General features: G+C 46.5%; 2 protein-coding genes across 2 annotated transcripts in view; both read right to left on the reverse strand.

Annotated features, from left to right (window-relative positions):
- Positions 1 to 17,631, reverse strand: part of LOC103275844 (GON-4-like protein) — a 134,355-nt gene that overhangs the window by 60,978 nt on the left and 55,746 nt on the right.
- The window catches only part of LOC103275848 (YY1-associated protein 1-like), a 22,326-nt gene continuing 19,304 nt past the window's right edge, over positions 14,610 to 17,631 (reverse strand). The window contains exons 7-9 of the mRNA XM_021706563.1: positions 17,381 to 17,441; positions 17,000 to 17,086; positions 14,610 to 14,800 (exon numbers count right to left, since the gene is read on the reverse strand). Coding sequence (XP_021562238.1) covers positions 14,610 to 14,800; positions 17,000 to 17,086; positions 17,381 to 17,441 — 339 coding nt within the window. The remainder of the gene's footprint in view (positions 14,801 to 16,999; positions 17,087 to 17,380; positions 17,442 to 17,631) is intronic.

Here is a 17,631-nt window from a genome sequence, read left to right on the forward strand (position 1 = left end):
TGCCTTATCTCTGTTTCACCTTATCTAATGGTGACCATAATGCTAAACTTGCAGTTTTGTGAAAGTTCAGTCACATATGTGAAGAGCTTAACACATAGTAAGTACCCATTAAACAGTAGGTAGCTATCTTTATTTATTTGTGAAGACATAAAGTTTTATTATAATACATTATAAAGCCCTAAATCAGTATATATATTTATAGATGATTTGTATATTGTAATTTACATGTCAAATCTCCCCAGATTCATTGTAAGATTTCAATTCAATTCCAATCTGAATATCTATGACCCTCAAAAGATGGTTTTTGTAATTCCAGGATAATTTTAAATTGGAAAAAAATTACATAGAAAAGATGAAGATGAAGGTTTTGTTAGGAAGACATTTAGTATGACAAGTGGCATGTTTTGCTTGTTAGGGCTCTGCAGAGATTAAATTCTCTAGAAATTTCCAGTGGTGCTATTTTCTTGACCTTATTCAGTTCAGCAGATCTAGAGTCACAGCTTACCTTCTCCCTTCTGGACGCTCCTCACTCACTCGCTGTTTACACTTGTATCCCAGCTGAGCCCTGGGAGCCTTTGTGGACTCCAGCTGAGTTTCTGGCAGCTTTGCACAGTGCTGCCCCTTTCTGCGGGTTCCCAAGAGAATTAAGTGCTAAACCCCTACTGTATATGTTTTATACAATGAATTAATTGACCCTTAGTGCATACAGAGTTCACCATCCTTCAGTTAACTGAGAAGATCATGACACCAATCGTTTACAGGAGAGTTTAATCCTCTCACCATACCCAGGTTGTTGGTGTAGTTTAAAGAGCCAGAATTTTGATTCTCACATCTTCCACTGTCAAACCATCTGTCTTGGAGTCTCTTCACCTGTTTTCCTTCTCTGATTTCGCTTTATCTCTGTTTCACCTTATCTAATGGTGACCATAATGCTAAACTTGCAGTTTTGTGAGAGTTCAGTCACATATGTGAAGAGCTTAACACATAGTAAGTGCCCATTAAACAGTAGGTAGTTATCTTTATTTGTGAAGACATAAAGTTTTATTATAATGCATTATAAAGTTCTAAATAAATCAAATATATTTACAGATGATTTTTACATTGTAATTTACAGTCAGATCTCTCCAAATTGATCGTTAGACTTCATTGCAATTCTAGACTGAATATTTGTGATGCTTGAAAAGACAGGTTTTTTTTGACCAGGCATGGTGGGTCAGCCTGTAATCCCAGCAGTTTGGGAGGCCAAGGCGAGAGGATTGCTTGAACCCGGGGGTTCCAGACCAACCTGGGCAACTTGGCGAGACCTACAATAAATCTCTACAATAAATCACAAAAACTAGCTCTGCATGGTAGCATGCGTATGTATATAGTTCCAGCTAATTGTAAGGCTGAGGCGGAAGGATTGCCTAAGCCCAGCAGCTCGAGGCTGTGGTGGCTGTGAACGTGCCACTACACTCTAGCCTGGGTGAAAGAATGAGACTCCAACTCAAAAAAAACCCAAAAAACAGTTTTTGAAATTACAGTGTAAGGAATGGCTCAGTGGCTCACATCTATAATCCCAGCACTTTGGGAGGCCGTGGTGAGAGGATTGCCTGAGCCCACAGGTTCGAGACTAGCCTGGGCAATTTGGTCAGACCTCATCTCAACAATAAGAAAAATTAGCTGGCCTCGGTGGCTCAGTCTATAATCCCGCGCCTTTGGAAGGCTGAGGTGAGTGAATTGCCTGAGCCCGTGAGTTCGAGACGCGCCTGGTCAGGCGATACCTCATCGCTACAATAAATCAAAAAATTAGCCAGGCGTGGTAGCGCGCGCCTGTAATTCTGGCTACTCAAAAGGCTGAGGCGGAAGGATCACCGGAGCCCAGCAGGTCGAGGCTGCGGTGGCCAGGAGCGGCCACTGCACTCTAGTCTGGGAGACAGAGTGAGACTCCAACTCAAAAAAAAAAAAAAAAGAAAAGAAAAGAAAAATTAGCCAGGCATGGTGGCACATGCCTGTAGTTCTTGGAAGCTACTTGGAAGGCTGAGGCAGGAGGATCACCTGAGCCCAGCAGGGCAAGGCTGCAGTGACCATGAGCATACCACTGCTTTCTAGCCTGGGTGATAGAGTGAGACTCTAACTCAAAAAATATTAAAAAGAAAAAAGAAAGAAATTATAGTGTAATTTTAAATTGCTAAAAAAAATTTACATGGAAAAGCTTAAGAAGAAGGTATTTTTAGGTGGACATTTAGCATAAGTAGCATATTTAACACACATCATGTACAACAATGAGATACATTGAACTCAGGAGTCAGTCAAAGGGTTGTCAGTGACATTAGCTGGAACAGCTTAAGCAAGAAAACAAAGTTGTATTGGATTATATCCTAATAATAAAATAAATATTTATGAGTTTACACTAACACAAATGAGTACAACATAGATAACTATAAAAGTGTACCAAATCTCCCGTGCACATCATGAATGTAAATGCCTCACCCTCAAGGAGTAGAGAATAACTTACCCCCTCTGAAAGTGAGGGCTGCACATAGTGCTTTCTTTCCAAAGAGCCCAGAATGGAAAAGGGTCAATGACTAACTTTGCAGTGCAGAAACTCAGTAAATCCTGCCCCAAACAAGCAATCATGGTAGCATCAATAGCCTAAATTATGTTGATAGTCACACTTTATATGATGTAGTGGAAAATGGCATTTTACCACTGTGATTTTACTCCCAAATATGCATGGCAGTAGCTGTCTTTATTATTGGATTTTGTAACACTTTATTTGAAGAAATCTCCACCAGAAATACAACTTCTACCCCTGAACCAATCCCTAGTGGACCATGGTGGTAGTTTTCATTGTGTTAGTTTAACAAACCCAGCAGTAGACCCAAAGTCAGCAGCCTTACAGAGACTCTTTGCTAGCTCTAGCAACAATGTGTGAATTTGAATGTGTGAATTTGGAGAGTTTGAATGTGTGTAACAAGTCCCTTTGTATGTATCTCCTTGTGGTCCTGCTTATCTTGAGTCCTGACTGGTGTATCTCCCAGTGTGGACCAGTAAGGCTTACATTCTCTTTTCTTTTTTTGAGTTGGAGTCTCACTCGGTTGCCCAGACTGGAGTGCAGTGACCGTTCCTGGCCACCACAGCCTTGCCTGCTGGGTTCCGGCGATCCTTTCGCCTCAGCCTTCCAAGTAGCCGGAATTACAGGCATGTGCTACCATGCCCAGCTGTTTTTTTTATTTATTGTAGAGATGAGGTCTCACTGCCCAGGCGGGTCTCGAACCCACGGGCTCAGGCAATCCACTCACCTCAGCCTCCCAAAGGTGCGGGATTACAGGCTGAACCACCGAGCCCGGCTTACATTCTCTTTTCAATAACTTGAGCCCCCTCCTCCCTGCGTCCTCACTTCCACTGCCTTCCTCATCATTTCTTGCTTGAGTTACTGTAATCGTTTATTAATTTGTTTCTCTGCTTCCAGCCACTCTTTTCTCTTTCTAGTTCTTCATTCACAGTCTGCTGGAGTGCAATTTCTAAAATTCCCCTAGCTCGTGTCATTTAGTGATGTTATGCTGTTATGCAAGTAATTAGACATTTTGGTGGTTCTCAAGAGAAGAAACAGTCCCATGGGCTTTTATTCAGTTATGTTATGTTTATGCTATTTGGAAAAAAAAAAAAGGAAGAACCAGGAAGTGAAGTAACAAATTGCCATTTTGAAAATGAATCACCATTTTGTTTCTTACAGTTCCCTCCTCTTTTATTTTTAGGTAGTTTTTTGTTTGTTTGAGTCAAAGTCTCACTCTGTCACCCAGGCTGGAGGGCAGTGGCACTCTCATGGCCACCGCAGCCTCGACCTGCTCGGCTCAGATGATCCTTCTGCCTCAGCCTTCCAAGTAGCTGTAACTATAGGCATGCACTACCATGCCCAGCTAATTTTTTTATTTATTGTAGAGGCAAAGTCTTGCCAAGTTGCACAGGCTGACCTCAAACCCCTGAGCTCAGGCAATCCTCTCGCTCATGCCTGTGGTTCCAGCTACTTGGAAGGCTGAGGCTAAATGATCACCTGAGCCAGAAGGTCGAGGCTTCAGTGGCTGTGAGCATGCTACTGCACCCCAGCCTAGGTGACAGAGAAGCTGACTAAAAACAAAAAAGTTCTCTACTCTGAAGATAGTTTTCCTTTACCATCCATTATTTATAAGTAGTTTTTTTAATTTTTATTTTTTGAGCCAGAGACTCACTCTTGCCCAGGCTATAATGGAGTGGCATACCCAGCCACCACAGCCTCAAGCTACTGGACTCAGGCCAGGCTGGGTGCTCAGCCTGTAATCCAAGCACTTTGGGAAGCTGAGGTGAGAGGATTGCCTGAGCCCGCGGGTTCTAGGCCAGCCTGGGCAACTTGGCGAGACGTTGTCTCTACAATAAATAAAAAATTAGCCAGGCATGGTAGCATGCACCTGTAGTTCCAACTACTTGGAAGGCTAAGGCGGAAGGATCGCCGGAGCCCAGCAGGTCAAGGCTGCTTGTGGCCGGCAGTGTGGCACTGCCCTCTAGCCTGAGTAACAGAGTAAGACTCCAACTCAGAAAAAAAAAAAAAAAGCTACTGGGCTCAGGCGATCCTTCCGTCTCAGCCTTCCAAGTTGCTAGAATTACAGGAGTGTGCCACCACACACAGCTGACTTTTGATTTATTGTAGAGATGAGGTCTCACTGTGTATTCCAGGCTGGTCTTGAACCCATGGGCTCAGGCAGTCCTCTCACCTTTGCCTCCCAAAGTGCTGGGATTACAGCTGTGAGCCACCATGCCAGGCAATTTTTTAATTTTTTTTTTTTTTTTTTTTGAGTTGTAGTCTCACTGTGTCACCCAGGCTGGAATGCAGTGACACACTACGGCCACTGCAGCCTCGACCTGCTGGGCTCAGGTGATCCTTCTGCCTCAACCTTCCAAACAATTAGAACTACAGACACGTGCCACCGTGCTTGGCATACTAGCCTAATTTTTTTTGGCCTCCCAAAGTGCTGGGATTATAGGCATGAGCCACTGTGCCTGGCCCATTTTTTAATTTTTTTTTTTTTTTTGAGTTGGAGTCTCACTCTGTCACCCAGACCGGAGTGCAGTAGCCGCCCCCGGCCACTGCAGCCTCGACCTGCTGGGCTCCGACGATCCTTCCGCCTCAGCCTTCCAAGTAGCTGGAACTGCAGGCGCGTGCTACCACATCCGGCTTATTTTTTGATTTATTGTAGAGATGAGGTCTCACCAAGTTGCCCAGGCGAGTCTTGAACCTGCAGGCTCAGGCAATCCACTCACCTCGGCCTCCCAAAGCACGAGATTACAGGCTGAGCCACTGAGTCCGGCCTTTAATTTTCTTAAAGAGACAGGGTTTTGCTCTGTTGTCTGGGGTACAGTGCAAGGGCACAATCATATTTCACTACAGCTTGGAACTTCTGGGTTCAAGTAATCCTTCTACCTCAGTCTTCCAGGTAGCTGAGACAATAGGCATGGATCACCAAGCTTAGCTAATTTATTTTTTGCAGAGACGAGGCTAGTCTTGAACTCTTGGCCTCAAGTGATACTCCTGCCTAGGCTTCCAAACATGCTAGGATTACAGGTATCATCCACCATGTCTGGCCATGACCTTTTTTTATTTTTATTTTTTGAGTTGGAGTCTCAGTCTGCTGACCAGGCTGACTAGGCTGGAATGCTCACTGCAGCTTTAACCTTCAAAGTTCAGGTGATGCTTCTACTTCAACCTCCCAAGTAGCTGGGCCTACAGGTGCTTGCCACCATGCTCAGCTAATTTTTGATTTTATTGTAGAGACGAGGTCTCACCATGTTGCCTGGGCCGATCTCAAACCCCCCGGACTCAGACAATCCTCTCACCTCGGCCTCCCAAAATGCTGGGATTACAGGCTGAGCCACCACACCCAGCCAATTTATTGATTTTTTTAAGAGATGAGGTCTGCTGTGTTGCCTAAGCTGGTCTTGAACTTTTCAGCTCAAGTGATCCTCCCATCTTGGCCTCCCAAAGTGCTGGGATTCCAGGCATAAGCCACTGCACCTGACCTCATAAGCTATTTTTAAAGGCATTTGAAGTGTGCTCAGGTGATTCAATTTAATGTTTGAACAAGTTTAACTTTAATAAATACAATTTCACTATTTCTCCCTCATTTCACCTCAAACCCAAAATTATGTTCCAAAATGCATTCAAAAGTGTCAGGTCTGTGAAGTTGGCCAGTGCTGTGGGAATAAAGCAAAGACTGCGGAGACAATATATAAGAATTTATTACACTTCCCAGGGAGAGGGCTTGGGAAGGAATCAGTGCTAAAAGAGCATGGTGTAAGGTTTATTTATAAGAGAGCAGGACTAGTGAAAAAAATCTCCAGCAACTGCATTCTCAGGCTTTGATAACATAGATGTGGCACCTTGAGGTCAGAGGGTGACACATTTTATGACACCAGGTGATGACCTTGCAGCTTGTTAGGGAGGCTGATCCCATTTGCTTAGGCTGTTCTGGTTCTTTATGAGTGAAAGACAAACTGGGAGTAGAAAAGATAAACAGTGCAAAGCAGGCTTGGGAAGGGGGTTATAAATGATCAATAGCTATCTCTGGGAAAACGGATCTGCCCTTGACTAATGTCTAGAGGGCAAGTTAAAGTGAACTACTAGAAAAACACGACAAGGGCAAGCAATGTTAAAATGACTGCTCTTTAGTTACATTGACTCCATCTTGGTTTTTTGTCCTTTGATTCCCTACTCTTGTTGTTCTGAAATATTCTTTATAACTGGGAACAGGGATGAAGTTCAGCCTTCTGCAACTGCTTTCTGCTGTTCTGGAGCTTAGCCTTCCTCCCTATCTGGAACAAGAGGATTGACGTCCAGGACAAAAGCCCATGGAGTACAATTAGTTGCTGCTGATGAATGAAGCAGCATACAAGGGAACAGGCAAATATAACTAAGCATATGATGACAAGGATTGATATGACAGCCTAAATAATATAGAAAGTTGAAAATGATCTTGCACCGTAAAGCTTTGTTCAGCTAAATCTTCTAGCTTGTCGACATAGCTAGACATACTAGATTGAGGGCCGGGCGCAGTGGCTCACACTTATAATCCCAGAACTTTGGGAGGCCGAGTTGAGAGGATTGCCTGATCCCGCGGGTTCGAGATCAACCTGGGCAACTTGGCGAGACCTCATCTCTACAATAAATAAAAAAATTAACTGGCCGTGGTGCTTGGGGTTCCAGCTACTTGGAAGGCTGAGGCAGGAGGATCACCTGAGCCCAGCAGGTCGAGGCTGGTGGCTGTGAGCGTGCCACTGCACTCCAGCCTGGGTGACAGTGTGAGACTCTGACTCAAAACAAACCAAACTAGATTGTAAACCATTGATGCTGGTACAGCAGATGCTACTCACCACTTCACCTCCTGCCTTTGCCAACAGAAAATTTAATACCATGAGGTTAGCCATAGCATCCTGATTTCTCCTTCCTCCTCATTAAGCAAGGCTAACACACCGGAGGTATATTCTACAACACAGTGGTCTTGGCATGTTAAGGCTTGGAGGTCAGGGAAGAGAGGGTCATGAATAAACAACTCCATCCATTTGAGATTCCACCATAGGAAGCCATCCAGTACTCACAACATCCTGGGCAAAGTCCTGGGTCTAGATTTGGATTTCCCCAGTTTGTTTTGAGATCCCTGCTAGTTCTACAGTGTGACTTGACCTAAGGCCATGGGTGTAGGATTTCCCCCAACAATACTGCTTCTCCACAGGGAAGCCAGTTAGTTGCTATGAGTTGTCCATCAAAATATGCTAGGAGGACAGAACCACTGAGGAAATGCAGTTTTGTTTTTGTTTTTTTTGAGTTGAAGTGTTACTCTGTCACCCAGACTGGAATTCAGTGTCACGCTCACAGCCACCATAGTCTCGACCTCCTAGACTCGGGTGTTGCTTCTGCCTCAGCCCTCCAAGTAGCTGGAACTACAGGCACACGAAACTATGCTAGGATAATTTTTTGATTTATTGTAGAGATGAGGTCTTGCCATGTTGCCCAGGCTGGTCTCAAACCCCTGGGCTCAGGCAGTCTTCTCGCCTGTACCTCCCAAAGTACTGGCATTATGGGCGCAAGCCACAGTGCCCAATCAGAAATGCACGGTTTTACTGAATTTTTGAAAGAAGGATACTTCCAAGGAGCCAGTTCTGTTGGTTCTGAGTGAAAACTGGGTCTCTGCATTAGTTGGGGTGCAGACTCCTGCTACCTCTGCAGGTCATGTGGTGAGTAGTATTACAACTCCATGCCTACCATATGTGTTAACTTAAAAATACCCTGGATATTTTGGGGAACCTAGTTGGACCCAATTTATAGCTGGCAAGTTAGAGTGCAACGTTATCCTTATGTCTTGGAATGCCGCTTACACTGAGATGTTGGTCAAAGGCAGATATCATCAGAGTCCCAATGAAATCCTAGCAGGGGTTCTATTAGTAGTCCACCTGTGGTGCTGGAGAATTACCTGTCAGCAGAGAGCTATTTAATCTTAGAAAAGGTACAAGTAGGATGAACAGCAGGCCTGTGGTGTTTCTCAGTGCTGCATTGAGGTAGATGATTTCATGTTTGTGTGAGGAATGACATTTCCAGTTCCGCTTTCTGTCTGTTTTGGCCTGTTTTACAAGGAACTTGGAGATAGAGTGCACACAGAGAAGTTAATAGCATCCACAAAGGGTTTAGAGCTGATTAGGCCCTGATAAAATGTTTGAATTCACAAATTTTCTCTGGTGACCACGCTGAAGAACACTGATTAGGTTTCATCAAGACCAGGTGTGGTGGCTGACACCTGTAATCTCAGCCCTTTAAAAGGCAGAAGCGAGAGGATTGTCTGAGCCCAGGGTTCGAGACCTGCCTTGACAAGTTGGCGAGACCCCCATCTCTACCATAAATCAGAAAAACTAGCTGGGCTTGTGGCACATGCCTGTGGTTCCAGCTGCTTGGAAGGCTGAGGAGGAAGGATCGCATGAGCCCAGTAGGTCAAGGCTGCGGTGGCTATGTGTTTGCCATTGCACTCCAGCCTGACCAACAGAGTGAGATTCCTACTAAAAAAAAGGAAAAAAGAGTTTTATCAAAGTATTCAAAATACTCAACTTTATGGCAGTTGATTAAGTGATACATTACACAGGCCTATAGTTCCAAATCAGTGTATCTAGGAGAGTTATAAACTAGACCACATAGGTTTTGATATGACTCTGTGCTTGGCATAAAGAACACCCGGTCGGAGATAACATCTTTGCCAATTTTTATTTTTATTTTTTTTATTTTTTTTTAGTTGGAGTCTCACTCTGTCACCCAGACTGGAGTGCAGTGGCCACTCCCGGCCACTACAGCCTCGACCCACTGGGCTCCGGCGATCCTCCGCCTCAGCCTTCCAAGTAGCTGGAACTACAGGCACGCGATACCACGCCCGGCTCATTTTTTGATTTATTGTAGAGATGAGGTCTCGCCAAGTTGCCCAGGCAGGTCTCGAACCCTCAGGGTCAGGCAATCCACTCACCTCGGCCTTCCAAAGTACTGGGAGTACAGGCTGAGCCACCAAGCCCGGCCGTCAATTTTTAAATAGTTGTTTGATGTCCACACCAATATTCAAGAAGGACCAGGAAATAAACCTGGTGTTTAGAGACTTTTACCAGCTGGGCACCGTGGCTCATGCCAATAATCCCAGTGCTTTGGGAGGCTGAGTTGAGAGGATTGCCTGAGCCCACGTGTTTGAGACCAGCCTGGGCAACTTGGCAAGACCCTCATCTCTCTAATAAATCAAGAAAAATTAGGTGGTCATGATGGTGCATGCCTGTGGTTCCAACTACTTGGAAGGTTCAGGTGGAAGGACTGCCTGAGCCCAGCAGGTCGAGGCTGCAGTGACTGTGAACGTACCCCTGCACCCCAGCCTGGGTGACAGTGAGACTCTGACTCAAAAAAAAAAATACTTTTACCAAGTGTGGCTGTGAAGACATTTTATGAGTTTACCTTTATAAAGAGGTATTTGAGGTCACCTAGTGGCTCTGAAGTATATAACTTTGGCGTAACTGTTCTGGAGCAGATGCTTCTGAGAGTGGCGGAGATGCTGTCTTAAGTCTGGATAGAGAATCCTAAAAGCTTGGCTGCTGTGGGGGTGGTTAATACCACTTGAAAGGGTCCCTTCTGTGGTGACTGGAGGCACTTGGTCTGGCCTGCTAGGTCTTTAAGAAGTATTCAGCCGGGCTCGGTGGCTCAGCCTGTAATCCCACACCTTTGGGAGTCTGAGGTGAGTGGATTGCCTGAGCCCGCGGGTTTGAGACCCGCCTGGGCAGCGAGACCTCATCTCTACAATAAATCAAAAAATCAGCTGGGCGTGGTAGCGCGTGCCTGTAATTCCGGCTACTCGGAAGGCTGAGGCGGAAGGATCGCCGGAGCCCAGCAGGTTGAGGCTGTGGTGGCCGGGAGCGGCCACTGCACTCCAGTCTGGGCGACAGAGTGAGAAAGTATTCAGTGTCCTGGTTGTAACTGAGTTTCTGGAGGCGGGCCTTCACAAGGGGCAGGGAGGTGCTGGTCAGCATAGTCTCCCAAAAGCTTTCTAGGTAGTTCTAGGTTTCAGAGATAATTTCCCAAGAGAGGAGGCACCCCAGGCTGTCTAAGGAGAGGCTTTCCTTATATCAGTTCAAAGGGACTGTAAAGGAGCTTTGGGAGTGGCTCTGAATCTTAGGTGTGCCAAAGGCAAAAGCTGTGGCCACCCCTGCTTGAACTCGATTGCTTGGTTAAATGTTGCTTGAGAGTGGAATGAGCTTTTCTCACTTTCCTGGAAGATTGGGAATGATAAACTACAGGCAGCTTCAGATAAGACTGAGGGCTTCCGAAACCTGCTGTATTATCTGGGAAGTAAAGGCCAAGCCATTATCACTTAGTAAGGAAATAGGCGAAAACATGGAATTAGATCATTTATGAGAACCCATGAAACCTCTGAAGCTTTCTCTGAGGTTGTAGGACATGCCTCTAGCCAGCCTGAAAAGGTATCAATGAACGTTAACAGATATGTATATTTTTTGTATCTGGGTATATGAGTAAAATCAAGCCTCTAGTCCCGGGATGTCCCCTGAGCTAATGGGTGGGGAGAGGAGGTGGCTTTAAATGTCCTTGGGGAGGCCAGGCTCAGTGACTCAGCCTGTAATCCCAGCACTTTGGGAGGCCGAGGCAAGTGGATTGCCTGAGTCCAAGGGTTCAAGACCCACCCAGGCAACTTGGAGAGACCTCATCTCTACAATAAGTCAAAAATTAGCCGGGTGTGGTAGTGCACACCTGTAGTTCCGGCTACTTGGAAGGCTGAGGTGGAAGGATTACCGGAGCCCAGCAGGTGGAGGCTGTGGTGGCCAGGAGGGTGCCACTGCACTCCAGTCTGGGAGACAGAGTGAGACTCCAACTCAAAAAATAAATAAATACCCTTGGGGGCTAATAGTATTACAGACAGGACAGGACTGTGTGATGGATTTTAGCTTAGAATTTTAATTGGAACAAATAATTTGAGGGCTTAAAGGCTTGTATAAATGCTTTCTTCCTACATGTAATGAGTTATGAAGGCACATGAGGATTTCATCCTCCGGCATCACTGATAGGACAAGTTTTCCCTGAAGGGTTAACCATGGCCCTTTTTCTATAGCCCTTTGCCACTGTAGATGCTATACTTCTTCCTCTGAATATTCAGGGATGACTGAGAATAGCCAGTGTCTTAGTGTGGCCAGATAGGGACCAAGGGCTGCATTTTTAGCTTCTCTATCGGCTTTGCCATTTCCTAGTGCTTCCAAGCTGTGTGTTCTCTGGTGTCCTTTACAGTGTATGACTGACACCAGGGCTGGAAGCTAGGCTGCTTTAATAAGCTGTAGCATTATGGAAGCATGTTTAATAGGTGTTCCCTTAGTAGTTAACAGTCCTCTTTCTTCCCAGATTGCCGCATGGGAATGTGGGATATGAAAGGTATACCTTGAATCTGTATATATGTATAGTCTCTTGACTCTGCCCAAAACAAGTGTCCGAGTTAAGGCAGAGATACTCGGAGGGAGAGGCACACTATGACCTCGGAGGTGGTAGTAATAGCATATCCTGCTTTTTTCCCTCCATTTAGAATGAAGCTGCTTCCATCTATGTACCATACATACTCCGGGCCTGAGAGAGGAACGTCTGTTAGGTCTGCTCTAGCTGCCCTAGATGTTTCTAAAGTCTCAGGGCAGGAGTGTTCTATAGGTCCTAGCAGGATAAGAAGAGTGGCTAAGTTTAGGGTGTTAGATTTCTGGATAGTAAGGTTAGGATGTCCCACCAGAAGAGTTTGATCTCTGGTAAGGAGAGAGCTAGTTATTTAAAATGTCTCTAACCTGGTGTGGGGAGTATGCCTCTATGTGTTGGTCATATGTAAGCTTGCTAGCCTCTTGTGCTAATGTGGCTGTGGCAACTAGCGCTCTGAAGCAGGGTGGCTATCCCTTTGCAGTATTATCTAGCTGTTTTGAAAGGAAAGCCACAGCCTTAAGATCTGGTTCATATTTTTGCCCCTCCCCTCTGTTGTATAGAGGAAAAAATTCTTTTGAAGGTTAGATAAAGCCAGTGCAGGAGCCTGTGTTAGAGCTTGTTTAGGAGTAGTGAACGGGGCAACCTTCTTGGGCCCCTCCTGCTCTGGGAGCTTTTCTGTCCTCTCAAGAGTAGTGTGTGGGCTGGGCACAGTGGCTCGGCCTGTAATCCCAGCACTTTGGGAGGCTGAGGCAAGAGGATTGCCTGAGCCCGGGGGTTCCAGACCAGCCTGAACAACTTGATGAGATCTCATCTCTACAATAAATCACATAAACTAGCTAGGCATGGTGGCATGTGTCTGTAGTTCTAGCAACTTGGAAGGCTGAGGTGGAAGCATCACCTAAGCCCAGCAGATCAAGGCTGTGGTGGCCGTGAGCATGCCACTGCCCTCCAGCCTGGGCAAGCGTGAAACTCCAACTCAGAAAAAAAGAGTAGTGAAAGGCCGGGGACAGTGGCTCATGCCTGTAATCCCAGCACTTTGGGAGGCTGAGGCAAGAGAATTGCCTAAGCCCAGGAATTTGAGACCAGAGAGAACCTGGGCAATTTGATGAGACCTCGTCACTACAATAAATTTAAAAATTAAGGCCGGGCGCGATGGCTCACACCTATAATCCCAGTACTTTGGGAGGCCTGAGCCCAGGGGTTCGAGAACAGCCCAGGCAACTTGGTGAGACCTCATGTCTACAATAAATCAAAAACTAAGCTGGACGTGGTAGCGCGCGCCTCTAGTTCCAGCTACTTGGAAGGCTGAGGTGGAAGGATTGCCTGAGTCCAGCAAGTCAAAGCTGCTGTGGCCATTAGCATGCCACTGCACCCCAGCCTGAGTGACAGAGTGAGACTCCAACTTAAAAAACAAAAAAAGAAAAAATTAGCTGGGCATGGTGGTAGGTGTCTCTGGCTCCAGCTACTTGAAAGGCTGAGGTGGGCCGGACTCAGTGGCTCAGCCTGTAATCCCAGCACTTTGGGAGGTTGAAGCGAGTGGTAGCCTGAGCCCGCGGGTTCGAGACCCGCCCAAGCAACTTGACAAGCAATCCTCTCTACAATAAATCAAAAATTAGCTGGGCACGGTAGCGCGCACCTGTAGTTCTGGCTACTTGGAAGGCTGAGGTGGGAAGACCGCCTGAGTCCAGCAGGTCGAGGCTGCGGTGGCCAGGAACGTGCCACTGCACTCCAGTCTGGATGACAGAGTGAGACTCCAACTCAAAAGAAAAAAAAAGAAAGGCTGAGGCGGAAGGATGCTTGAGCCCAGCAAGTCAAGGCTGTGGTAGCTAGCCATCAGTGACCCACTGCACTCCAGCCTAGGTGACAGAATAAGACGCCAACTCAAAAAAAAAACAAAAAGTAATGAAGGCAGTTTGTGCTGGAGAATGCCAATTTAGAGGCTCGTGCTCTGGTTCTTGAGTGACCTTGAGCAGAGGCTTCATTATGCATCCATAGTTAGTAATTCAAATTCTGAAATAACCCGAGAGTCCCCAAAATGCATGGAGCTCTTTTTTGGATTGAGGAAGTGATAAAGAAGCAATGAGTTGCTTCTCTGGGTGGTTATGGCTCTATGTCCCAGGCTAAACTGAAATCCCAAGTTAAATAAATTCTTGTAAATTTAACTGAGTTTTAAAAAGGGATACCAGATACCCTTTGTGACAAAGAAAAGGGTAGCCCTATCCTGCTGGGGGGAAGCGAGAGTTGGGCGGTACAACAGTTAGTCATCAACATACTGAATGAGGGTGCTGTCTGTAAACACAGATGGGAAAGATCAGAGGCTAATGCCTGGTCAAAGAAATGAGGGCTATCTGGAAAGCCCTGGGGGAGTACAGTTCAGGTAAGTTGTTGGGAATGAATAGTATCTGGGTCGGTCCAAGTGAAAGCAAAAATGTCAGACTCTGGTTGAGAGGGGAATGGTAAAAAAATGCGTCTTTCAGGTTCCAGTGAAATATTGTGTGCTCCGTGGTACTGTACTGAGAAGGGTGTATGGGTTAGGAAAGGTGGAGTGAAGGGAAACAACAGCCTCGTTAATGATTCGTAAGTTCTGGACCAGGAACTTGGTAATTAATGGCTTAAGAGTCAGTCAGGGTTCATAATCGATGGGATACTGGAGCTTGTTAGGGAAGGAAAGTGGGTCCTTAAGCTGGATGAAAATAGGTGTAATGTGTGAGGCTCCGCCAGGAGGGGACCTGCTCCTGGATGTAGGAAGGAATCCAAGGAAGCAGTAAGGCACATTTGTAGTGTCCTGAATGGGAGTAGGCTCGGGGGGGTGACCTGCAAAGCAAATAAGTGGGGGGGGGTCCTGGATAAAGAATGATGAGTTCCCAGCGTATACATAATATCACTTCCTAGCAAGGACAGAGAATAAAAGGAAATGACTAGAAATTAGTGATGAAACATTTGATTTTCCAGAAGGCACGAAGTAGTGATGTGGTCAGGGGTTGAACAAGAATGCCACCAACCCCCACTATGGAAACAAGAAGGAAGAGGAGGTCCTGGAAAGTCAATGAGCGCTGAGTAGGACATCCCCATGTCGATAATGAGCAAAACAGGCCTACCAGCCATAGAGACTTTCATTCTAGGTTCAGCTGGCTGAAATGTGCGCTCAGGAGAGCAGTCGGGGGCCACAACTGATCCAGAGTCAGTTAAGATCGTAAGTGACCTAGCAGGTCAGGTTCTGAGACAGTGTACAGCCACTGGGTGCTGGGCGAGTGCTGGTTTGAGCAGGTGGTGCTACCGTGTGTTACCAAGCAGGAGGCTGGGAGGTGCACCATTCTCCAGCTAGGAACACTATAGTCACTTCTCCAGTCCACAACCTGGCTGCTTTTGGGGAATGGGGTGGATAGAGACAGCTGAGTAGTCCCCAGCCAAATGTCTTGGCCGATGACATCTGATACAGTGCCCTGGCAGTAGTCATGTAGCCTGAGTATGTTCTGAACTTCTAGAGTTCACTTCTCTGCCACTTCTATTTCCAGCTTTAGTAAAAGCTGAAGCCAGAAGCTGGAAGATCTTTTTAGTTTCCTGGTCTTCCCCCCCCCCCCCCCCCCCCGCTTCTTTCCTCCTCCTGGATAGTAAAGGCTTTGAAAGTCAGGTCTAAAAGTTTTGACTAGAGGGTTTGTGGGCTGTTCTCCAGTTTTAGGAGTTTCCGTTTAGGGAATAAAATGCAGGGCTAAAATGGACTGGCCTTCCGGAGAATTAGGGTCTAAGTTAGTATAGCACTGTATTGTTTCCACAAGGCAGGCTAGGAAAGACGGATTCTCATAAGGACCCTGAACAATTTTTTACTATAGTTGACCTGCTTAACAATGGCTCGTTTCCTGACCTATATGAGACAGGACAGCATATGCGTGTCCTTTTCCCTATCTAGGGAATTAGGCTGATAATCCCAGTTAGAATCCTCTCTTGGGACTGCCACTATACCTGTAGTACACCGGCCAGGCTGAGTGGCTTAGTTTTTTTCTTTTTGGCAAATTCCCAGGCTTTAGTATAAATTTGGCTAAACTCCTCAGGGTTGTTAGTGGTATTTAAAATAACATGAATATCTCTCCAGGTAAGATCTTAGGAAAGAGAGACATTGAAATTCCCTAGTAAATTTAGTTGCTAACTTGGACTCAATGTGAGAGTGAGCTATCATGGAAGAGGACATGGACTCTAGCAATTCCCTTCACCCCTGCAACTTCACTAAGGGGAAACTGGTGAGCCACAGGGGGGGACCCGGAAGGGCCTGCCAGAGCAAGTGAGAGCAGGTGAGGGCTTAGGAGGTGGTGAAGGAGGGAGAGGAGGGAGAGGAGGGAGGTGGCTAGGGTCAGTCATTGCAGCCATCAGCACAGGTCCTATCTCCAATGGCAATGGTGAATATAGAGACAGAGGAGGGTGAGAAGGAAGAGTAGAAAGGGAAACTGACAGAGGGTAGGTTGGCAAAAGTAGGTTATGTGAGACAGAAGATAAATCAGAGGGATCTGGGTTTTCTGAGAGTAAAGTAGGCTAGAGGAGGAATACGGAGAAGCTGGCGACAGGTGGCATTCAAGTCCTGGCAACGAGCTAACTCAAAAAAAGCCTGAACATATGGGACCTCAGTCCATTTCTTGTGCTTTTGCATACATAGATTAAGTTGAGGGAGGGACTAGAGAACCTCCACGAGGCCAGACCTCTTGGTCGCCCAACTTATACTCTGGCCATGCCATGTACAATAAAGTATGAGATGCGTGAGGAGGATGTTTTCCTTTAGTGAGAGAGCCTTGAGGTTTTTGAGGGGACACACCAGTGGGGAGGCTTTCACCCCAACAGACTGAGAATTTCCCATAAGGAGTCCTAGAGGGATAGAGGGCTGGTCCTAAGAGCAATTCAGAGGGGGCCAGAAAAAGAGAAGCCGTCCACATCCTCAGTTGGTGTCCCAAAAGAGGATCGGTGGAATCAGCCTCGAGGTGTGGGTAACGCGTAGGCACGTGCGTCCCCTTAACTCCCTTGACCCACCAGAGCTGCTCCTATACAGGTGTCTGGAAGACTTGGTGTCAAGGTTTCCACAAGGGGAAGGGGGGCTAAAGCCCCAGGAAAAGGCTCCTAAACAGGGAGACAGCAGTCTTCTCATGCACAATTTCAGAACTTCTAGCGGGGCGGGGAAGTTGGGGGCGGCGCATAGACGCACCAAGGATGTAGATTTCTGCCAGATAAAGCTAAGGTGACTAGAGGTCCGTTTGATGTAGCTCGTAGCAGGTGATAAAGGTAAACAGCAAGGGGCAGAGTACAAAAGCCAAGCTCTTGCGTTGGTGGCAGAGTGGTGAGCAAAGCAGCCTTCCAAAAAAGCCAAGCTGCTCACCTCTCACCCTGTCAGGCGATGGCACGTCAAGACCTTACTTTGGAGAACCTCTTCTCTCTCCAGGGAGTAAGTAGGCTGGGTGACAAGGCTGTCAGCTGCCTTTAGAGATACAGCCCAGTTCACAAAGCAGCTCGGAGAACTTCGCTTCATCCCTCATGCAAAATGGCCCTAGCAGATTGCTGCCTTTCTTTGGAGCCTTTCTTTTTTTTTTTTTTGAGTTGGAGTCTCACTGTCACCCAGGCTGGAGTGCAGTGGCCACTCCCAGCCACCGCAGCCTCGACCTGCTGGG

Source organism: Carlito syrichta, unplaced genomic scaffold, assembly GCF_000164805.1.
Source record: "Carlito syrichta isolate Samal-C Ts95f unplaced genomic scaffold, Tarsius_syrichta-2.0.1 Scaffold315800, whole genome shotgun sequence".
Classification (NCBI taxonomy): domain Eukaryota; kingdom Metazoa; phylum Chordata; class Mammalia; order Primates; family Tarsiidae; genus Carlito; species Carlito syrichta.